The sequence below is a fragment of the Siniperca chuatsi genome, linkage group LG6, assembly GCF_020085105.1.
Source record: "Siniperca chuatsi isolate FFG_IHB_CAS linkage group LG6, ASM2008510v1, whole genome shotgun sequence".
Lineage (NCBI taxonomy): Eukaryota > Metazoa > Chordata > Actinopteri > Centrarchiformes > Sinipercidae > Siniperca > Siniperca chuatsi.
This window is the reverse complement of record NC_058047.1, coordinates 23956083-23979301: the sequence shown is the minus strand read 5'-3', so window position 1 is coordinate 23979301 and position 23219 is coordinate 23956083. Positions and strand designations below refer to the sequence as shown.

Here is a 23219-nt window from a genome sequence, read left to right as displayed (position 1 = left end):
TAAATAAATTGATAATTGGAAAAATAAATAGATGAACAGTCAGGTAAATTAATAGATAATAAAATAATTCGTTGATACATTGATGCATGTGTAAATACGACCTCTCTGCAGCAAAATAAACGCGTTTGTACAAGAGAAGTTATCTGTGCACGTGCAAATAGGTGTTGGTTACGCGCTCGCTCCCGATGCTGAACGCAGTGACGTGTGTTTTCCGCCGCCTGTTGGTCTTTCACAGTTGGTGACGAGTATTATGAAAATGGCCTCGACCCTGCCCGTGAGCACGGTTAACTGGAGAAGATGACGATGTTGAGCTTTTTAAGTCAGTTGCACACCGAGGTGTCCTCTTTGAACACGTAGATAGTAGTGAAGTAAACAAAAACAAAGAGACTGTCAGCAGAGAAGCGACTAAAAATATCACAGACCACTGCATATTTTCGTAGGACTGAGGAGCCACTATGGAGGATATCAACTCAAATATCAACGCGGACTTGGAGGTGCGGAAGCTCCAGGACTTGGTTAAGAAACTCGAACAGCAAAATGAACAGCTTCGGAGTCGGTCTACGATGTTGTCCTCGTCCGGAGCGATGTCAGGGAACCACAGACCCCTCAGCGAAGGATACGACTCGTCGTCCCTGTCAGCGGGGATGGCAGCCGGTCTGGCCGGCTTCCCTGGGGTGGGGTTCGTCGGAACGGGCGGCTACGGTGGGCTGTTGGAGAATAACCGCTGTTTGAGCCCCAGACTGTCTTATGACGGAATCAGTTTCAGGAGGGCGTATGAATATGAGGGGGCATCGGGTGCCGCCTCTGTGTCGAGTATGAACTCACTTTATTCAGACACCACTGGGGCTTTTACAGATGAAGGAGAAACATCAATCCTAGACGAAGTGGAAATCTTAGATCTCGAAGACATGGATTGTCTACACGAAGACGAGGACAGCTGGTGAGTGTCTTGGGAGGGATCTTGCTTTACAGCCGCTGTGTCTTCAGTGCTGGGCGACAGCTTTAATTGCCTGGGCACTGCTGCTCTACACATTAGCTAACGTTACCACGACAAACGTCTGGCATAAACAATCTTAGTCATCCGTGCTGTAGGAGTCTCGTTGTGGATCACTGACTGACGGTTGTTTGGCAAGTCATGTGGGCGATGCCAAGCCCCTTCTCGGACTGTATGATCCTAATAGACATACTTTGTCACAAAATCAGTGCCGAATCACTATCCATTATCTAATACCTTGCCCACAGTTTGCGCATTTGTTCCCGAGACTGACCAGTAGGCCTCTGAGGCTCGGGCTCTCAGCTGTCAGGACCCTGAAGTCCCCGATCATCTGTTGAACCGTTTTGGTGTTGTGATGTGGCAGATTGCTTGGCTTGTCGTGGCAGTGGTGGCAGGAGATCAGTGTGTGCAGTAAAAATGAAAGTTGTTTTCCTGCCCAACGGCCATGTGGGAGAGGTAGCCATGGTTATATCCCTCCTCTGAATTCCCTTTAGCACACCAGTTGGCAAACAGCCACAAGTTGCTCCGCAGCACCAAGTGAGAAAGGCAAGAGATGTGAAATAGGACTGTCTAGTCATGTAGGAATAAATGCTATGTCGAAAAACGCTGATCACAAGCATTGCTGTTTACAGGGATTACAAACAATGGCTATCAATAACATAAAAGGGTCATGTGGACAAGGATGACCATTTGGCATCATGTTGGTCTGCTTGTTGTTAGAATTATCCTGACAGCCCACATGTTCATCCATACTGTCCTTAATCCTCACCCACAACACATTGTGTTTGTATTATGTCCTCCAGCCCTAAGCATTTATGGTTTTTATGGTTAAGTGGCTTTGCATAGATGAAACTCCAGAGTATGATTGTTGCTATCTAAATCTTGCCTCTCATCCCAACTCATGGAGATCCCTTGAAGAGGCAGAGTTAAACACAGAGATGATGTCAGACATGTAGACTTGGTAGGTGGGTTTACAGACTGTCTGTTAGGATAGAAATCAGCTACTGACTAGACATGAATGTAATGAGGGGCCATCCTCAGGAGATGGTCCTTGTTATCTGTCCTGTTAGGAAGGGTTTGTTTGATTGGCGTCTTCTATGATAATGACACAATAATAAGCAACATTAAGGCGTAGCTCCTGATGCGACTTAATGACTGATACTAAAAGTACTACAAAGGGAGCTCATATTTGGTTGAAAGCCAGCTCACAGCAGAGTCTTCCCTCTGTTGCTTGCAGCAGTGAGCCTGTGCCAGCCACTGAGCCTTTGACATCAGACTACTTTCAGACATTGCTCACTCATGCTCAACAGACCAAGTCTCATTGTGCCCTGGCTGTTTGTCTGCCCTCTGGATCAGATTGATATCTGGGATTACCATGTAGTGCCATCTCCTGTCATAGACTCCTGTAATCCTTGAATTAGCATCAAACTGGATTTAAAATGCTGCGTTCCTCCTGCTCTGCCTATCAGTCGATGCTTGTCACACTCCTGCTACTGCATGTGGACATGACGCATATCATTGTTTCAGTGCTGGGAGTTCATGTATGAAGTGTTAGCGGTAGATTTACTATGTGCTGTAGGAAATGTGAATGACGGTCATTGTGTTGATAAACATTGAAAATGTGCAGTCTCAGAATTCAGGCTTGTATTTCTCTGCATTAGCTCGCCTCTGCCTGTAATGTTTCTGCTTTCATCATGAAAAGCTTTCTCTATGGCTGCAACAGAGCTGACAGCTGCTGCTGACTCAGATTTCTCTTCTGAGTGGAAACTCTCCTCTCCTCCTCTTGTCTCTTCTCATAGGTTAAGGATATACACACATTTGTATTATTTGTGTAACTGACAAACATAAAGTAGTAGCCAATTCAGTTAGTTTGTAGCCTTATTTTATACCTTTATGTGTTCCCATCAGTATTAAGAAGGTTTGACAGTTCAATCAATACAGCCGACTAAGCACTGAACCCAAGGACTTTTTCAAACGATTTGGACAAGTGACAGTGGTTCATTCTTAATGTTCGCTGCATCTGGAGCTGAAAGTTGCATTGTCCTCATTGCTAAGGGACACCCCAGAGACAGAGAAAACTGGTTTGTGCTAAACGAACATGTGAACTGTAAGAGTCAAGATTATGTTGATACGTCTAAAAGATATCTGAAAGTCACCTCTACCAAAGTTTTCAACTGGTTGTTTTTTTTAGGAATGTCTTGATTAATTAATGAACCCCAAGATTTCCAGATATTTAAGTATGAAATACATCTGAATTAAAACAAATAGTAATTTTCAGTGTCAACGAACACAGTCACATAAATGCCTTTTTTGCCATTGCAGCATTCTGTGATAAAACACTGTGCAAACACTTGTTATCCCCCTTAACCTCGTTTCCTCTGAGAGCTGTTGGGTCACATCACATATGAGGTGTGAGCTGTCATAGTCTGTCACCATTAGAGAGATGACACTTTATGTTTGTGTAATGATTGCTTGTATCGCTTTTATGAACATGCAATATACCATGGTAACTGTGTATGCTGTTCATGTTTGTGCAGGTTATATGAGGCGAAACTGAACAGTCCCCTGCAGAAAACCTTGAGTCCTATTGTGTGGTGCCGCAAAGCTCTTGACAACCCCAGTCCTGAGATGGAATCAGCCAAGCGCTCCCTCATTCACAGACTGGACCTCACCCTGTCAGGTAAACAACGCCAGTGAACATGAAACCTGTAGTCTCAACTTAGCATCAGCAGTAGTAGTAGAACATCTATAACAACATCAAAGATGCACTTAATTAATCCCTCTTTTGGTATGTTAGAGGTTAGCTACAAAATAGTACCACTGGAGTTAGGAGGGATTCACTGTCTTGCTAATGACACGTAAGCAGGACAAAATCATCACTGAGGCAAAGACTTTTGAAGTTTTGTTCTCCCTGCGTCTGTCCGTCTCTTGCTGTCAGTTTGTATATCTATCCATTTTTCTAAATCCATAACATTAGTCACTTGTCTACTTGTAGTTAGATAAGAGTCTGACTACAATTAAACAATGTAGTTCTTAATCCTGACTAGCACAAAGTGTTAAGTGTAGAACAGTGTACATGTACTTGTGCAGTCTCTTCTTCGGATATGGTATGGAATGTGCGCAAATGATTGTCATACACTCAAAGCTAAACATCACCAGCTTTTGGAGTGTTGTTACTTCTTCGCAGCAATGTGTGAAAAATAATGCTTAATTTATACTTCACCATGGGGTATGCAAAATATTTATTGTTTTGTGCCATTCGATTGCAGGTGCTTAGAGCATGTACAGTATTTATTTATTAATGTATACATCTGTCAAACATTTTACTCTTTCTAGTGCATCACTTTCTCCTCAAAAATCCAAGGTACATTTATCTGAATGGCAGACCCACTCAGTAGAGGAGCTGTGTCATGCTGCCGTTCAAGTTTAAAATAGTGTTACCAGATTTTAATTCATTTTCTTTGTCCTTTCTTTACACTCTACACTAAGAATTCAAAATGGTTTGAAATTTATTACAGTATAAATCATACCTAAACATTATTATAGTTAGTCATGTACAGTATATCACCCAGGTCTACCTTATTTGTAGTCCTTTATGCTTGGTCTATGTCTGTTATCTGAGCCTTTGACTGCCACTAATTATAGTTAGTCCCTTAGTGCGGAGGACCGGCCTCAAATCCGCGCAGCTAAACTGAGAGGGGTCGTTTCCATTTTGACAGTGGTATGCACATGTGATAGTTAGATCATGTTGAGCAATAGGCCGCTGAGGGTTGTTCACTGGGGTAGATGTGATCTTCTCAGCTCTGTTGTGCAAGAAGCTGGACAGCACCTGGACACACAGCCAGTTCGTCATCCAAGGATTTGTTAATAGTGGCTGCTAAATTTAATGACTGCAGGCAGCCCTTTTGTGAATCCAAATGGCACAGCTTTTTTTTCCCTCACACGTTTCAGATGCATCAGATATGCTTATGAGCATGTAAACGGGAAAAGCACGTGGATTCTGGTATGAGAGTTGTTTTGGGCTACCTTCTTAACTGATGATAAATGTCATTGAAATCAGGAATCTGTGGATATGTCTGAGGCAAATAATAATAATAAAAACTCAAAATTTAACCAAGATCTGTGTGTAAATGTAGCCTTAGAGGACCCTTAGTGAACAAAGCACGCTATCTATCTAGCAGATGACTAATACTACAAATAATTAGCCTCTTGAGTGGGGTTTATGGAAGTGTGATAGTGGTGATATCATCACTGTAGGTGTGCAAGGAGGATAACGTCATTCCGAACAGAACAACAAAGATTTTCTGTGCAGTCTTGTGATTCACTGGACGTGGTTAAAACATTTAAATCCAATAAATTAAACATCAAAGTCGGGGCATTACTAAAGATATTTGCAAAAAATGAGATCCTTTTTCTGCACACAAAAAGACTTCAGCAGATCTTAAGCACCACATTCTGAGAACCTATGTGTCGGTGAGTGAAAAAGAGACTCACCACAGACACACCCTCATGGCTCCTGGCTACTCTCCTTCACACCCGTTCTCTAACAGGAGCATGGAAACCCTGTTGCCATGGTGTTGTTTGAGTTTGTGTCAAAGGAATTACAAAGAAAAAACAGTCTTAACTTCACTTGCGATAACATCCTTATTTCTCAAAACGTTTGTATCTGTCTAAATATTACGTCTGTGCCAGCTTATGCAGCAAGTTCACACTCATACAAGGCATTTGCATATTGTAAACATGAACTTAAGTTTTAGTGTGTCAATAGTGACCAAACTTTTTGTCTGTGCACACCCTGTTAAAATCATATCCCCAGATGAAGCGCCTCGGTTATATAACTAACAACAGGGAGGAGACGGCTGTGAGTTGACTGTACTAGTCAGGCAGCACTACTTTATTCATGTCAGACAATCCTGATAAACAGTCACAACATGTGTTGTTTTTCCATAGTGCTGCTTCGACAGCTGTCCTGCACTGTTGATTCAGTGCACATACAAGCCCCTAGAGGTCCCAACCACAGTCACATAGCTGACCTGCCCTACTCCAGCTCATAAAAGCTTTAACTTTTCTTAAACCTCATGATGTACAGTTAGTTCACCTCCTTCTTGTGTGTCTCATGCCAGTTTTATCCCTTTTCTCCTCCGTTGTGGTATTCATCTCTCTCATTTACAAAAGCTTCTCTGTTTGCTCTTCTCTTGTGATATGCTCGAAGCTCCGTTTTAAACCATTCCTTTTTTTCTTTTGGGGGGGGGGGGGGGTTGCCTGTGGAAACTGCCCTGAAGTTTCCACAGCTGAAAAGCCAACACAGAAAATCCTCTTGTACAATTTCATATCACAGTGAATCAAAATGGCACCATTGACAGTGGGTAGAAACAGCAGTTATTCTCTCTTCTTCTCTGACTTCTTTTCTTGTCGTAGGACACAAGGATTTTAGGACACTCTATTTTGGTTGGTCCCTGTGCTGCAGATCCCTTTAGATTGGTCTGGGTTTCTTTCTAGTGACAATGTGCTGCTAGTTGCTGTAATAGGGCACGCTGTCATCTAACCACCTCCAAATTGTTTAACACAGAACCCCTAGCTGGGTTCATATGGGCTGCAGCCCCCCTCACAACTTTATAGCTTAGACCCAGCCAGTATAGAGTATTTTATGTTTCCTAATCATAGCTAGTGTATCATAGATCATAGATTCCTCTGCCTCATAGTACACAAGAGATGATTCATGTTTGTCTGCACTCTCAGAAATGTCATTGTGTTTGTCAGTGGCGTGTCGATGTATATTTTTTAGCAACAAGTTAAAGTTAGTGGAGCTGGACAGATACAGTATGTATCTGACTACTTTGTTTTCAATTTAATCTTGATTCTGATGTTGGAGGTTAGTTTCACCAGGTGAACAGTTTTTAATCTGTTGATTTGACTCTTCTTAAATGGAAAACAAAGCATCTATTGTTTTAAAAGTACACAGCGTTACAGACCTACACGTTGCAGTGTTGTTGACATTCCTCAGTAGCTGATCCGTGCGGATGGCAGCAGAGTGGACAGAGTGGATGGTATTTCCTAAATAATGCAGGAGGACAGAGCGCAGAGCACGAGAAGAGGGGGAAAGTGAAAGGAGGAGGTAGCTGATCTTAAAAGGCTCCTTTCCAGTCACCACCCAGCTGTGTAAACACATCCCGTTAGAGAGGGAAAGAAAGAAACCGAGGCATGGGTAAACGAGTGGACTCTGAGACATTAACCATCCAAACCACCAAACTATCCCAGTGACCAGCAGCCTGTCCAGAGTCTGATCTCATGCCTGAGACAAGGGACTCTGTGGACCAGAGCCTTTGACTGCTACTTCGCTGGGTTTCACACAGGATGGCATTGTGCTCTGTGCGTATGGACTGAATGGCATGTATTGTTAAGTGTTTCTCCCAGCTGATGATGTAGGAACTCTCTATCAGGCCCACACTCAGCATACGGTTTAAGAGACTCGACCAGACTGCCAGCACACTGTAGAGCTTTCAGTAAGGCTATGAGCAGACTTACTTACTTACTTAGCTTGTATTAGTCGTCTTTTAACTCTCTTTGTACAAAAGTGTGGTTGTGGATCATCAGACTATATAACGGTCTTTTGTATATTCTATTGCAGAATAATGTCAAAGAGTGATTAAGAATTTGCATTGCAGGCCCCAAAACTGTAAAATAACCTGCCTGAGAACAAGAACTTTGCTCTCTTTTAAGGCGTAAAAAACTTGCTTTTATTACCACATCTGTAGTGCTTTTGATCTTTCCTAATATAGTGTGGACTGACTGATATTTTAGTTCTGTTCTGTGATTCTACAGCCAACAAGCGCAGGAGCCTGTATGGAAGCCCCTACAACCAGCAGGCTTATGGAAGTCCGTATAGCACAAACGCAGCCAACAGTCCTTACAGCAGTGGCTTCAACTCCCCCTCCTCAACCCCCAGCAGAGTGCCCATTGTCAGACAGCAACTAATGCCTGGGAATGCAGGTATGGGTCTCTATAGTTCACTAACAATTACAAAATATCTGTTGTTATTGAATATGTGTCACTAAAGTGATCACAAATTATTTCCTTGCCAGTTCACCAGCGAAACGCAGCAGCAGAGAGGAATCCTCCAGCAGTGAGCCCACAGTCATCAGTGGACAGCGAGCTGAGCACCTCAGAGATGGATGAGGACTCAGTGGGCTCCTCAACTACCTACAAACTCAATGATGTCACTGATGTCCAGATACTGGCACGCATGCAGGAAGAGAGTATGTACCTGTACCAGTCATCTCCAGTAGTATAGTTCAGTGTTCTGTGACCACAGCTTTTTTTATAGTGTGTTGTAACTGTGAGTGTGTCCATGTTTGTCAGGTTTGAGACAAGATTATGCTGCAACAGCATCCAGGCGGAGCTCAGGTTCGTCCTGCCACTCATTGCGGCGCAGCACCTTCAGCGACCAGGAGTTAGATGCACACAGTCTGGAGGACGAAGAGGAGGCGCTGCACCCGGCCTTCCACCTGCCCTCCAACCGCTTCAGCCCCTCCCCTCGGCACTCTCCCCGCGCCTCCCCCAGGAATTCGCCCCGCTCTCGCTCCCCTGCCCGCTCTATTGACTACAGCCGCGGCTCGCCTCAGCCCGTCATCAGCCGCCTGCAACAGCCTCGCCACTCGCTGCAGGGCCACGGGCACGACCTGCAGACCAACGTGGTGAAGAACGAAGGTAAACAGAGCTAGCAGTGATTGAGGACATGTTGGAAATCAGTGGTTTATCGTGTGGTTCTGGACACTGTCATTTTGCCTGAGCTAACTCTACTATTGTTGTTGTTGTAGAAAAGCTGCGTCGTAGTCTTCCCAACCTCACACGCTCTTCGGCGGCGGCGGCCCAGGGCCCAGAGCCCGTCAAGAACAGCCGCAGCTGCGAGTCCAACCTGCAAGTGCCAAATGGTGGCTCTCCTCGACATCAGAACCAGTCTGCTAGTGAGTATTGTGACAGACCCATACACAAACATGTCATATTTTATTTTAATCCATTTTACTGCAAAACACACAAACCCTCCAAAGTTGTAAATGAATCTTTACACTGCAGTAGCTACCAGACTCAGATTGTCAGATTCATTATTGAAATCACTGTGTTGTCAGCTGACATTATATTAATATTTGTTTTGCTTTCCAAGTATACTCAACATTCAGAAACACGACAGGCTTTGTAATCTCTTGTTAGTCATTGTGCGAGTGGGAATACTGTTAATCCTTCTGGCTGCACCTTCAGCACAAGGACTGTGCTGCTTTGTAGTGCTATGGCTTTGGTGTTTGGGGATCCTCTTTGTCTTTGATCATTTTCAGTTGTAATATCTTTTATTCACACGCATCCTTCCTCTTATCGCCTTGGTTTAACTTGCACTTCAAAGAAACACACTCATCCTGCAGAATTAGAGCATGGCACCAGCAACACTAAGAATCCAGAGTGACTCCTGGAATCAGTGACGCTAACATTGTTTTACGTTTTTTGTCCAAGGGTTTTATGTTCTTTAAGTTTAGAATCCCATCTCTGTGGGTTAAGAGTTTCCATTTGATGTAATCCTGTAATGGGAGTTAAAGGTAATGGTGTTGTCCTTAATCCAGAAACATTAATCTCTCTCTGGTAGTAGAGGCAGAGAGGACAGGGATGAAAGGGCGGGTTTCAGTTGGTTAAACGTGTACTGAATGCCTTTACCCTGTCATAACCAGCCCTCTGAGGGGCAGGCTGTTCATGTGGCCTGAGCCTTTGGACCTTTTATACATTACAGCAGATATTTGCTATTTTTTGCGGAATCGTTATAGATTTTTTTAGGTTTACTCTCCTGATAGTTGTATGTGTTTTTCTATCTGAGTTTTGGCTGAGACACCTACATTTCTGCCTCTCTCACTGACTTCACTTCACTGAAAAGCATGTGTAACCAAAACCAGCCTCCATTTCTCTGCCTGTACTGAGGCTGGTATATTGGCTCTTAAACCTGGCCGTGGCACTGACACTTTTCCTGCACCTGAAAGAAGCTGCCTATGGATGTTTGGCTGTAGAGCCCCCTAGTGGCTTCAAACTGCACTTCAGGCTTCTATGGCCTGCATTGCCTTCAACAGCCCCATTTCTTCTCCGGTAATGCTGTGAAACTCGGGCAGAATGAAGTCTGACTCCCATGCTGCAATGTCCCTGTTTTCCAGCAGCAGCTCAGCTCCCGAGATACTCGACCCCTTCTCGCTCCTCCCCGAAACCCAAACAGCACCTCCAAAGTCCAACTGCGCTGCGAGGTAACAGCCTGCTCCTAAACCAGCTGGAGGCTGTGAGATTGATCTCACACACAGACATATGCACAGTTTATGACTCACTAAAGCCAGCTGCCTGTGCACTGAAGGTATAGAATACTGATGCACATAGAGTGTAAATTATGAAATGGCTATATTGTATGGATCTGAGGAAGGTGCACTAATGCACTAGTTGCCAGCTTATCACCTCAAACTCTTGAGACTGTGAGGTAACTCCGAGTGCAGTTTTAGCCTGTTTTTGTTGCTTTCTTTGTGAGAAAAAAAGGACAGAAAGAGGTGGAGCAGGGTGGTTGTTGGCAGAGATGAGCTTGAGTTTATAACTCCCACAGGTATGCTACCATACTGAAAGGATTTAACGTTCACAATTTAAAGGGAGAGCTGATTCACATGAGGATTGTGTCAAACTGTTTCTGTAAAAGTATAAAATCAGAAAGCTCAGATGTCAAAACAGTGATAATTGTGGTGTTGCTGGTCCATGGTTGACAATCAGAATCACATGCACTCAGATCTGTCTGGCTACATAAAAACAAAAGTGTCATTCATCTGTTCATCCCTGACAGCCATCTTAACTTGGATTCAGTGACAGTTTTTTATTCTTCCTAGGTTCCATTAGAAAATAGCATACCCTTATACGTTCATATTGTCTTCATTACATATCTGTGTACATTAGTACAAATTCAGCTCTTCCTTGTCTTTGTACATGTTATTTCTAGCCAACTGAGAATTTTCATTATGTTTTCACAGAAATGAGCATTAAGTTGAGATTCTTCAAACGTGGAAACTGCTTTGCATTGTCAGTCATTTGGTCAGCCATGTCACGTAGTGATATGAGGCGCCTATTTGCCTGGCAAGGAAAGAAGCTGGCAACCTTTATCAACAACATTTTCCTCTAAACAATCTGTAATCTTAGGCAAATGAATTAGTTCAGTGTGACAGTCCTAGCATTCACACTGCAGAGGAGTCAGCACAGTTAACATTATATACTGTAGGGGCAGCATATATGAAATATTTAATTCTAAAATTAGATGTCCCTCATTTGAAAAAAGAAACAGCATTTCAAAAAGTGATTGACATAATTTTTTTTCATTAATATTTTTGTTGTGCCCCATTTTTTGTCTATATAAAAATATATAAAAAGTTCATATTATATACACTCAGGGGCGAATTCACAAAAGGATTGCGTGGCTTTTGCGGCTGCTAAACCTGCATAATTACGACAAAAAGAAACCACGTAATTCTCAAAGCACTCGCAAAGGGTGAACTGCACCCCTAACTCCGCTGCCAAGCAAATAGCGTCTCGGTGCGCCGGTGCTATTTGCAGGTATGTAAATAAGGTAATATGTATACATTTGGCGCAAAATTGGCCCCTTTCTATGCAAATGAGTCTCATTGCAAAAAAATTCAAATTCACAAACACCAGCACTAATAGCCTAACATGCAGTTAAAGTGAAATTATTAGCTTCTTCAGAGAGTTGGTGGTAACTGAAGTACATTTACAAAGGGTGTCACGCCCAGACTTTCCAGTGATCATTGCAGCGGTGATTATAGCCAGGTGAAGCAAAACCGCATCACAGTACGTCACAGGCGCACAGGTGGCACAGAGACAGTACAATACCTGATATTCACCATGAGGGAATGAAACTCTAAAACAACAAAAAAAACCTGCTGCTGTGAGAAACAGAGACGGTGGTTACGCACTGTAACAGTCCAGCAGAGAGCGGAGTAGGAGAAAAAAACGCTCAGTTAAAGCACCCCTAATAACAATCACTCCAAACAGAGTGAGTCATAGAAAAATAAGAGACATCCCGCAGATAGAAACGAATGAAAGAGCAGGGGGAGTTTTTAGATCATTAGAATAGTTATAGTGTAGTTATTAGAGTTAGAATAAGTTCTCTTTCAAATCAAACATCTCTTTCCAGGAGTGGAAAGTAGGCTATTGTTCTTGCAACTGCATTTATAACATTTTTTTTTACTCAAAGGTTGCTTAACCATGTTATGTGATCTGCTACTTCAGTACACCATAGGAACAAATATTCATGGGACCACTACAGAGAATTGCAGATGAACATTTAACAGACAATGGCAAATTGCATTCAGCTGCAAAACTTTATAGGCATGTTTGTGCTGTAATGTCATTAGCGCAATCTTTTGTGAATCGGACCTTGAGACGGCACAGATAGCGGTTGCAAATGATACTCAATTCATGGTGCTATCGGCGGCAGCAATTTGTTCTTTGTGAATTCGCCCCTCAGTTGCAAGTTTATTAGGTACCCAGATAACTAATGCAGTCTAATACAACAGTTATAATGTTCAGTTTTTGTTGAAACTGTTTTAAAGAGCTGTTGATTTAACTTCATGATCATTTTGGAGGATGTCGTTTGTGCTGTCCAATTGTATTGTGTTATACTCACAGGCGTTTCTATTATTTTGTCCAACCTATTTTTATCAATGAGGGTAGGCTAAATAACACAAACCCCTCTCTGTATACTGCAATACAGTTCAACAGCACCACAAACTACACAATCAACACCTCTAAAACAGCTTAAAACAAAAATAATTGCAGGACTGTTGTATTAGTTGCATTAGAGTATATTTATATATAAGAATATGGGTTTTGAAATGGTGCCTGATGAATTCCAGGTAGCAGCACAAAATTGGTTGCAGTGACACCCTTTATACCTTGTGTGATTTAGCAGTACCTCTGCTGTCTAATGTGCTAAACCTGTAGAAGTGTCACAGAGTTACAAAAGGCTACATTACATTTGTAACACTGTTGAGTCGCTTGCTGTCCCATCACTATCCACTGCTACACTTGCAGGGCTCTACACACAACCTCAAGAGGTCACTTGCCGCATGGCAAGTAGGATTGTTGCTCTTATTGCTCAAGGGCCATGTAACATCACAGTTTGTTAAGTAAACAAACAGGCAGTAGGAGGCACCCCATCCTCAGCACCTTCCTCCCAGCTCTGAATTAAGGCCTGTCTCTGTTGTCTTCGTCTTTGTCTAGTCCCACTCTCCTGTTGCTTTGGAGAAGAAAGTGATTTCAGTGAGTATTCACTGAGGGTTTCCATCTTTTTGAATATTGTGATTGTGGTTCCACGCCGTGGTTGTATTGATGTCGTGCTATGAGATGTGCTTCTGGTTTTCACTAGTATATGCCGTATGTGTGTGTGTCACCTCATTCTGTCAACACATCAAGAATCATAGTAGGCAGCTGAGTTAATTAGCCTTTTCCTGTTCATTTTTTAATAAAGTTTATTTTGTAGTGTTTAAACTTGCATCATAACAGGTTTGACTTCATTTGTGATGGATGTGATTAAGAAAGACCTACATGTTTCCATTTTGATAGATGTTTTGTGTTAGACAGTATGTGAATTGTGAATCTATCTGACCATTGTGCTCTTGATCATTACTTCATTGTTTACTTATGACAGACTGAAACCTATGAAAGCAAATTATCTGTCTAAAAGCTGTCTAACATAATGCAGTTATACCTGACTGTTTTCCTGCTCTGCCTGTCTTCAGTCCCCTCTCCCAGTAAGCTGCGAACTCCAGCCACCCCGTCCCCACTGGCCTTGAGGCAGCCGGTAAAGGCCACATCCAACCCCAGTTCTGCCACCTCCACGCCCACCCGCTCCCTGGCTCCTCCACGCAGCGGTCTGCCCCGCCCCAGTGCTTCTTCAGGAGGGGGGATCCCTCTGCCTCGCAGCAAACTGGCTCAACCTGTGCGCAGGTATGTACACCACAGACACAATGGCCTTATCTTGCACTTCTGTAAGCGATTAACAGGTCGATATTGCTGTAGACAAAATTTAACCGCCATTTAACCCTGAATTAGTTTTGTCCTCATCTTCTTCTCAGATCTCTTCCTGCTCCTCGGACCTACAGCGGCGCAGGTGACAACTGGAGGGAAGGTTGTTACTGAAATGGGTCAGCAGGGGGCTCTCCAATCAAACTATCAACACAAGGAGGCAGACATTACAACAATGGCACTTTATCTACCTAGATACCTTTTACAGTGAAGAGAGAGAAAGAGACTATGTCCCAAAAATATATAGAATTTAAAAGGAGAGGATAGTGTCCACATCGCATCAAAGAGGACCTCCCATCATGTTTCTCTGTGGGGTCTGGCTCTGGAGGGGTCAGGCATGTAGTGCAGACAGCCCGGAAAATGCCAAAGAAACCAGCCCGACTCCAGCTCCGCCAACAGAGGACACATCACCTGCCTTGGTTTGACTGCAGTCATCTGTCAGACAGTCCATCACTTCATTGCCCAGCTTTCCTCCCACTCCTCTCCCCTGTTCTTTTTTCACCTCCCTCAGGTTGAAATGTTTCCACACATTTCTCTCTTTATGCTCTGTGTTTAACAGATGTTGGTGAGCGATCTCTATGATGATGCTGTGCAGGTGAAATGTCCCGTAATGTTAGAGAATTGTCTTGCAACAGTGGAAGCACCTCTGTGTGGGTATGACATTTAAGAATCTTTCCTCTTGTAAAATCAGCCAGAATGTATGCACAAGTTTGTTTTGGAAATTATTTATTCAAATTATTTAAGAAATGTATGTCCAAACATCCATATCAGTATTTTGTTTTTAAGATTTCAATAGTTTAAAATGTACATTTTGAACCTCAACTGCAAGCTAACTCTCCAAAGCCTTTTTTTGTTTGTGTCAAATCAGGACTTGTGAGAAACCCGGGTGATTAATGACCCCTCGGCCAAAGCCTCAGTTCTGATTTGTACTACAGTTTGCCAAGATTATACTTTTCCATTTAAGTGCTGAGATTGGACAGTTTAAGAACAGCTTGACATTAGGTTTGAGTTATATCTGATGTCTGAAACAAACTATCTATTAAGAAAGAAACTCCCAAAGCTCAAAACCAGATTTTGTCCCCATTCAGCCAATGAAACCAAGAAAACATTGCTGTGGTTCATTTAATTCCCATAACTTCTGTCAGTGTATATCATTCATGCCATGAAAAAAAATGGAAAAATGTCTTGAATATGATGACAAGACGTATAAGTTTTGCTGGCTTTTACCTCTTGTGCTATGAAAATGAACTGAAAGGTGTGCCAGTGTTAGGGAAGCTGTTCTGGTAATTGGTGTGGTGGGTGTTATGAAACTAGTGCCTATAATTTAAAGTTTCACTTGAGTTTGAACATCATGTTTTGTTTGTTCGTTTATCATTTTGTGCCAATTCTGGTTTTGCCAATATCATTTGCAATTTTGCATCTCTGCTTGCTTGATTTGCTTGCCTGTTTTTTTTTGTAATTAAATCAAATACATTTATAATTGCTTTTAAAAACATGTTTAAAATGCGCCTTCATATTTATAACTAATTACTCCTTCTGTAAATGAAACTATTTATTAAAGAGAGAGGTGCCTCTGTTAAAGCTGATTCAGTGGGAAGCTAGAACAATGTTGCAAAAAGACATGCCACACCTTTTGTGTGAAAGTTTTTGTTAATGAACTTTTTTTTATATCCACAAACATGACATTCAGTTTCCCTGTGTAAATTCACATTTCAAATAAAAGCTGAAAACATGTTCTCTGTTTTTGCACGTTTTGGATCATTTGCATAAGGTTTGGATTACTTTCAGACAACGAAAGCCATCAGAACATACCACAGAACATAAAACAAAAAATGTGAGTGACTGCAAAGTAAATTCAAGCTGCAATCATTCTGCAGGTCAAGATTTTTGTGCAAATTGTGTGTGCAAAATCCTGATTTCATGTACACGGGGCTCAAACTATGTCATAAGTTTTTTCTTGGCAGAATCTAAGCACTTGAAAACATGAAAAGGGCACACCCAAATGTTAGGGTCAATTATTTTTCAGTTATATCTGTGGATAAATGACAACGCAAGGAAACAACCAGGCGCTAGTTAAAAGCCGATGACACTTTACTTCTAGGCCAAATCCAAAGTATTTTACTCTTTCAGTTGGAGTTGCATGCAAAGGATACAAACTGCCAAAATTGAGAGTGCACAACATCGAAGACCGCAGAGGAAGCTCTGGTCACTCATACGTGACATCATTTGTGTTGTGGAGTTAGACTCACGATTCTACCCTTTCAACACTTGTTCTGAAGGCTCTCTAAAATTCACTTTCAGGATTGCTTTGCGCTCACTCAATAACTTGTTTTTAATGGAGACAGGGTCAGAGTCCCATATGTGGGCCGAATGGCTTCAGACTGAAGCAGATACTTTGTACGCATGATATACACATGAAAGGACAATATGTATTTTTCGTGCTGGGACCTTCAAGCTGTTATTTTTTATTTTAGTAATGAAGTGCATGTTAAACAGAATTACCAACTACAGTTTATTTAAAGTGCAGCATCACCCAAAAGGTGATGCTGAAACACTTCACAGCTTTTTAAGCGGAAGTTGACACATTATGTATTCTGTACACAGACAGCTATTGCATTAAGTACCTGGAGTCACCCGGTGGTAAATGGGGGACACTGTGTGTCTCCGGGAAGGGGAGGAGACAGATGAAAGCCTGAGTCACGGAATGGTGCAAACCGTCCCGTCCCACTCCACCGTCAGTGCCCTGAAGACGTGACATCTCTGGAAGCTCTGCTGCCTCTGTGTGTGGCACCACGGCTTGATGTTCTGTGGGCTGAAGATACACAGACACAGTAGATATGGTCAAGTCAAACCCCAAACAACAAGGTTCCTTAAAGCAGCCGAGGTGATGCTGTGCTGAATCTGATGCATTATTGTGGGGAGCCAACTGTCACAGCAACAGACCACAATATTTTACAAATATGTTGCCTGACCTCCACAGGGTAGAATCACAGGATATTTATAGTGGGATGTTGTGTTAATTAACGGATGGACTGACTCAGCAAGTTTAAAACAGATTGTTAAATAGAAACTGTAACAATATAAAGCATCAATAATATAAGAGCTATAATACCTCACATTGATAACCATCTATTAAAATCAATCATAAAGTCTGAGATGAGGGCTTGCGTAATGCGCACACTTCATGAAAGAAACGGCAGCGCCAAACAAAAGAAACCGGCAGGCAGATTTTCACAGTTTGCTGCACTAATATAAAGATCAGCACCATTTTCATTCATGTAGGCTGTGCTTACTCAACCTCGACAAACAGCTGTCTTCACTACAGCTTAATTTTCCATATGTCTAAATGATGGCCTTTATAATTCTACAGAAAATATGAGACAGGATAGCCTCTGTTGGCCTGGGTGTAATTTCCCACATGGAAAACTGTCAATATGTAATAATAATAATTAGATTGATATTTTGGGGACCGTTCTCCTCATACGGAGCGGAGCGCGGTATAAAAGGGCAGCCTGGGCGTTATTGATTGGCCCATCCACTCTCGCTGAAGCTTAAGATCGTGTGCAGACTCCCCTCCAGCTATGTGCGTCTATCGGGGAGCCAATCCGTGGCACCAGTGTGACTCAGTGAGTCGCTTCAAGACTATCAATGCCACGGCACCATCTCATCCTCCGACCACTGGATCCTGCGCAGTTTCTTATTAGTGACAGTGCGCCACTAGGGGAATCATTTTACGCACGAGCTCCGACAGGCACAAACCGACTGTGCCGAGCCTCTGTCCTCCTGTTGCGCCATGGAGAACTCCAGCCTGTTGGGTGGCGATGCACAAAATGCTGGCTTGATAGACTTTCTTATATCGGACACTTTGAAGCAAGTTGTGGATTTTCCAGAGGACACTGCCATGGCTGGATTGGTGGTCAGTAGTGCCGTCTTCCTTGAAGGCAGCCCTTTCAGGATTGCCGATGGAGCTGAGTTTATGGCCACTCCGCCGACGGAATCCCCTCACCTGATGCCTGCCTTTTGGGACTCCCCGCTCAATCACGGTATCAATGTATTTGTGGGACTGGTTCTTTGCTTTACTATGCTGGGACTGGGATGCACGGTGGAGGTTAGCCAGCTTGGAGAACATATCCGCAGACCCATCGGGGTGCTGCTGGCACTGGTGTGTCAGTTTGTTATCATGCCCTTGGTGGCCTTTCTGTTGGCTTTAGCCTTCTCTCTGGAGGATGTGGCAGCGATGGCTGTTCTCCTCTGTGGCTGCTGCCCGGGAGGAAACTTATCAAATATCATGTCTCTGCTGGTGCACGGGGAGATGAATCTAAGGTAAAAAAAAATACTGTACTCACCTAGAAAAACAGCATGTAGTGAGTTATCAAGTGAACCTGTTAAAAGATTTCAAAGTTTAACTATGTTTTGCGTATTATTCGACAAATTACGCACTGAAATAATGGGGGCTTTGGTAAGCTTTACGCATAACTCTAAAGTTCTAAATGCTTCACTAAAGTCAATGAGACATTTTTGTCAAACTTAACTAAAATGATCCAACACTGTGACCAACGAACGGCATTCATAACGGTGCGTCTCTCCTCTCCCCAGCATCATCATGACCATATCTTCCACTCTGCTGGCGCTCGTGCTGATGCCGCTGTGTCTGTGGATCTACAGCCGGGCCTGGATCAACACACCTGTGGTCAACCTCATGCCCTTCGGGGCCATCATCCTGACCCTGTGCAGCACTCTCATCCCCATTGGCTTAGGAGTTATGTTGAGGTACCGCTACACGCGTGTAGCCGACATTGTTTTAAAGGTAATTTAAGAGCAATTTCTCAAAGTTACTTTTCCACTTAATGTTGTGTCAAGTTAAGTTGAATCAGTCAAATAATTCAATTTTGTGTCATTTAGACCCTGAGTACTTTAGGTTAAGGAGCGCCTTTGCGCAAAAGCGCACTGCGTAATTTTCCTTGCCTGCCCTAAGTAGAGGGGGATGCTGACCGCAGGAACAGTGACATCAGAGGGACTTTGTCAGGAAGAGCTCCTCCCTCCCATTTATGGTAACAGCCACAGAGGGAGGGCAACATCAGTCACAATAGACAGTAAAGTGAGGCAGCAGAGATGCCTTGATGCAGATTCCAGCCCTGTGTTTAAAAAGTCCATTTTAATTATAGCTCAAAATACCTAGTTTTCCTCAGAAAGTGCAGTCTTGACAACATATGACACCCTTTATTCTTATAGACCCTCAGTTCACATGAGGAAAACGAAACACAAAACCCCTTTAACAGGAGGAGAAGGATTCCTCTTCCAGGATGGCAGACATGCAAAAAGTGCCCTACAGTAGAAAAAAAGCTGCCATATGTACAGAACGTCGCCCTCATCCTGATATATTGTGTCTTTCCAGGCATCTCTGTGGTCTCTGCTGGTCACCCTTGTGATGCTGTTCATCCTCACTGGAACGATGCTGGGGCCGGAGCTCCTGTCCACCATCCCACCCTCTGTCTACGCGGTGGCTGTCCTGATGCCCCTGTGTGGCTACGCTGCAGGTTACGGCCTGGCCATGCTCTTTGACCTGCCGCCCAACTGTCGCAGGTCAGTCTCTCTGGAGACAGGATGCCAGAACGTGCAGCTGTGCACTGCCATCCTGAAGCTGGCCTTCCCCCCTAAGCTGATGGGAGGGATGTACATGTTCCCTCTGCTGTACGCCCTGTTCCAAGCAGCCGAGGCTGGCGTTTTCATCCTGGCCTACAGGATGTACAGGAAGAAGGTCCTGCACAAAGCAGACCCCATGGGGGACAGCGAGGACACGGATATAACTTATCAACGATTTCAGGACGAGGATATTGATTCATCTTATGGTGCCATGACAGTGAGTGACCCAAACACCATCATGTTGGACCCCTGTCCTCCTGATCCAACTCCTGTTTAATGTGCAAAATTTTAAAATCAGTTCCCCACTACAGATGTAGGAGAGCAGAATAAGACCTGCAAGTGGATTCATCATTTATAAAGGAAACCCTGGGAAACAGGGAGACTATGCAGGGAAATCCAAATGTTTATCACTGACCTGGCTGCTGAAAAAAGGTGTTTAATGTCATAAGCTTCATTCAAATTGACAATGCCCATTTCATGTCTAATATGGGATGAAAAAACACGTTTTAAAACATTGCTGTGTAACCTGTAAAGCAATTTTCATCATCAAAGCTTAACTTCAATCTGGGAAAGTGACATTAATCAGTAAATCACACCATCAAAGCAAGACAGCATTTAATTTCACAAGTGAAGTGTTTTTAAACTCTGTGTGTGTGTGTGTGTGTGTGTGTGTGTGTGTGTGTGCATGTAAGAGAGGGAAACGAAAAAGACACGAGACAAACATATCAGTTATTAATTACAGTGCCATTCCAGTGTCTGTGTATATTATAAACAACTGTATCAAGAAAATAAAATGTGTATAGAAACAAAACTACAACTTGTATACCTTCATCACGTGTCTGCTGTTTTTGGGGAGAGAAAGGAAACCAGTCCCACACCTGACCATAATTAGGCCTAATGGAGAGCTCGTGTTGGCCAATCTATTTAAATAGCTACACCTACCAGCCGTGCTTGGTTGAACAAAATGGCAACATATGGTGACGACGAGCCAGTCGACAGCTATTTCTATTCATACAACCCTTACATGGGCAGATACCCCAGGCCTAAAGACGCAGGGTGGAAATATAAAAGTTACCTGTCCCACTATGGCGACACTTCGGATGCTTTCAACAACCACCAGCGAGCCCAGCTGAAGTCCATCTTATCGCAAATCAATCCGAAGCTCACCCCGAGGCTCAGGAAGGCAAACACTAAAGATGTGGCGGTGCAGGTCAACCCGAAGAGAGACGCCTCGGTGCAGTGCTCCATCGGCCCGCGGACCCTCCTGGCCATGAAGCGGGACTTCAGGCGCAAAAGGCGGCAGGAGCCTACGACGCCCGGCAGCAGTGGCAGCCCCAAGGCAGCGGGCGGTGTGCGTTACCCCCGCACCCTCGCGGTGTATTCACCTATAGCCTACAGAAGCGTCACCTCCTTTCTGGTCGATGACAACAACAACAATAAGGAAGCCTCCTGTGGTGAGGTGCAGAGCAGAGAGCCGCCTGGTGACCCGCCCGAGTACGCGGGGAAAAGCGACGAGAAGAGCGAAGATAACAAAGCTGGTGAGGATGGGAAGACCGCAAAGCTCCCAGACCAGCGCTCAAAACCCAAATCCAAACAAGTGAAGAGTGAGGATGCGCAGCCTGCTGCGGAGGGGGCAAACAGCAGGGCGCGTGTGCGGTTCCAGGTGAGATGAATCACGCGCTCACGGGGGTCGTTTACTTCAAGCTGGAGGAACCCCTTTGCTGCTGATTTACACACCCTATTTATTTGTCATTAGTTTTAATCAGTTATATTTGCGTTAAGTTAAAAGAATAAATAAGCTAAATAAAAAGAATTAAACAAGTCTCAAGATAAAACGAAAGCAAAAAAATACATATAAATGAAGTCTCCCAGAAAGTAAGCTACTCAGATGGGTTATTTTCAACTATTAAGTAACTTCCTGTTTCAAAACTTATGTTCTAACAGTAATAAGCAAATCATGTAGGGTAAAAATTCAAAAGTATACTTTATCCTAAAATTGAGTTAATGTTGTTCCTACAGTATTGTATGGTAATTTAGAAGTCAGGATAACAAAGCTAGGCTACATCTCATGATAATGTTGACCATCAGCCAAATGGCCAACTTCTAGCTATTATTGCAAGCTGACAGTAAAGAGAAACCAAGCTGAAATGTATAAATGAAGACAGTAAATATGAACTGCGCTTAATTGTGTAACAGATTAGTCCACTAATATTGAGGGGTTAGGCTGCGGAGGGAGTGAACACACTCACTGACTTGCCTTTTGTCCATCAGTTTCTGGAACAGAAGTATGGATATTATCACTGCAGAGAATGCAGTCTGCGATGGGAGAGTGCCTATGTTTGGTGTGTTCAGGGCACCAACAAGGTGAGCACTTTATTTTCTCATGAAAGGTAACAAAATTCAGCCTAGTAATTTGTCAATAGTTGCAATATGAAGAGTAACTTCCGATTTCGTCTGAAACCTGGAGTGCATTTTACAGCAATGAGTCTTCATCTTTAGAGGAAACTAGTGTCCTCTTTTGTACTTAATCATCTTTTCAGATGGGGTCCTGCTGTAAAATTACCTTTAACTTTTTTTTTTTTTCCAGGTTTACTTCAAACAGTACTGTAGGAAATGCCAAAAGGAGTTCAACCCATACCGTGTTGAGGACATCACATGCCACGTGAGCCCTTCTCTTTGCTCTGTAAATTTAAATATCCCATGTGCAATAACTAAATCCAACCCCCCCAGACTTGCAACAAAGCGCGCTGCTCCTGTGCAATAACACAACGCCACGTTGACCCCAAACGGCCCCACAGACAGGACTTGTGTGGCAGATGCAAAGGCAAGCGGCTCTCCTGTGACAGCACTTTCAGCTTCAAATACATCATCTAGGAAGCATCTCAACTGAACTTTGCATCTCTGCATCAATTTGGCATCTTGGTTGCAAAACATATTTGATGTTTCAAAACTTAATTTCAGGCTATTTTGTGTTGATGAAATTAATGGGTAAGCACCTAACACTTTACAATGTAATAAATTAGCTACTGTGCACACTGTACTGAAGAGTTCTTTTTACTCAAACCACTGTCTGAGGCCTCGTCACTAGTGGAAATGGAGGAAAGGCAACTACAATGTTAGTGCTTTAAGTCTACATCAACCTGTGTAAGATGTTACCTCAAGTTAGGCTTAATGTAGCCCCGTGAACCTCTGCCTCATGCAACAAATAGCAGATGAAAAAGCTCAAATATAAGATTACTGGGGGCCAAGTGGATCACGGAGATTAACAGAATTCATGTTTCTACTGGGCTAAACACTAGCACTCAATTATCTAGACTTTGAATTTAAGTCATTTTATTGGAATTCCATTAGATACTTTCCTCTGGGGGGGCATGAGCCAGCTCCAGGTTAGTATGCATCAGGAAGTCTAGCAGTCATAATACTATTTTACTCTAAACTTTAGGAAAGTCATGTTTCCACTAGTTTAATAACTTAAGACCAAGCT

At 43.2% G+C, this 23219-nt stretch overlaps 3 protein-coding genes across 14 annotated transcripts; all 3 read left to right on the top strand.

Annotated features, from left to right (window-relative positions):
- Positions 1-223: 223 nt before the first annotated feature.
- On the top strand, positions 224-15826 carry slain2 (SLAIN motif family, member 2). 12 transcript variants are annotated; one of them, XM_044199763.1, is made up of 10 exons: positions 224-940; positions 3532-3674; positions 7796-7984; positions 8077-8250; positions 8354-8701; positions 8812-8958; positions 10183-10266; positions 13289-13327; positions 13807-14014; positions 14120-15826. In XM_044199763.1, the coding sequence occupies exons 1-10, from the start codon at positions 456-458 to the stop codon at positions 14301-14303; spliced, it is 2001 nt and encodes a 666-aa protein (XP_044055698.1). In that variant the 5' UTR covers positions 224-455; the 3' UTR covers positions 14304-15826. The 12 variants fall into 12 exon arrangements, with proteins under 12 accessions (XP_044055698.1, XP_044055697.1, XP_044055701.1 ...); XM_044199762.1 differs by having other exon boundaries at positions 225-940; positions 10180-10266; XM_044199764.1 differs by having other exon boundaries at positions 232-940; positions 7817-7984; positions 10180-10266.
- A 113-nt stretch (positions 15827-15939) lies between these two features.
- On the top strand, positions 15940-20549 carry slc10a4 (solute carrier family 10 member 4). Its single transcript, XM_044199776.1, has 3 exons — positions 15940-18415; positions 18689-18899; positions 19488-20549. The coding sequence occupies exons 1-3, from the start codon at positions 17886-17888 to the stop codon at positions 20010-20012; spliced, it is 1266 nt and encodes a 421-aa protein (XP_044055711.1). The 5' UTR covers positions 15940-17885; the 3' UTR covers positions 20013-20549.
- Positions 20529-22775, top strand: zar1 (zygote arrest 1). The gene is made up of 4 exons (XM_044199777.1): positions 20529-21398; positions 22007-22099; positions 22323-22397; positions 22466-22775. The coding sequence occupies exons 1-4, from the start codon at positions 20700-20702 to the stop codon at positions 22607-22609; spliced, it is 1011 nt and encodes a 336-aa protein (XP_044055712.1). The 5' UTR covers positions 20529-20699; the 3' UTR covers positions 22610-22775.
- Positions 22776-23219: the final 444 nt, after the last annotated feature.

Coding starts and splice junctions, on each gene's coding strand:
- slain2 (XM_044199762.1), top strand. CDS start 456: ATGGAGGATATCAACTCAAATATCAACGCGGACTTGGAGGTGCGGAAG. Junction 8,702..8,811: donor CAACGTGGTGAAGAACGAAG/GTAAACAGAGCT, acceptor TTGTTGTTGTAG/AAAAGCTGCGTCGTAGTCTT. Junction 10,267..13,288: donor AAGTCCAACTGCGCTGCGAG/GTAACAGCCTGC, acceptor GTCTTTGTCTAG/TCCCACTCTCCTGTTGCTTT.
- slc10a4 (XM_044199776.1), top strand. CDS start 17,886: ATGGAGAACTCCAGCCTGTTGGGTGGCGATGCACAAAATGCTGGCTTG. Junction 18,416..18,688: donor CACGGGGAGATGAATCTAAG/GTAAAAAAAAAT, acceptor TCCTCTCCCCAG/CATCATCATGACCATATCTT. Junction 18,900..19,487: donor TAGCCGACATTGTTTTAAAG/GTAATTTAAGAG, acceptor GTGTCTTTCCAG/GCATCTCTGTGGTCTCTGCT.
- zar1 (XM_044199777.1), top strand. CDS start 20,700: ATGGCAACATATGGTGACGACGAGCCAGTCGACAGCTATTTCTATTCA. Junction 22,100..22,322: donor GTGTTCAGGGCACCAACAAG/GTGAGCACTTTA, acceptor TTTTTTTTCCAG/GTTTACTTCAAACAGTACTG. Junction 22,398..22,465: donor TTGAGGACATCACATGCCAC/GTGAGCCCTTCT, acceptor CAACCCCCCCAG/ACTTGCAACAAAGCGCGCTG.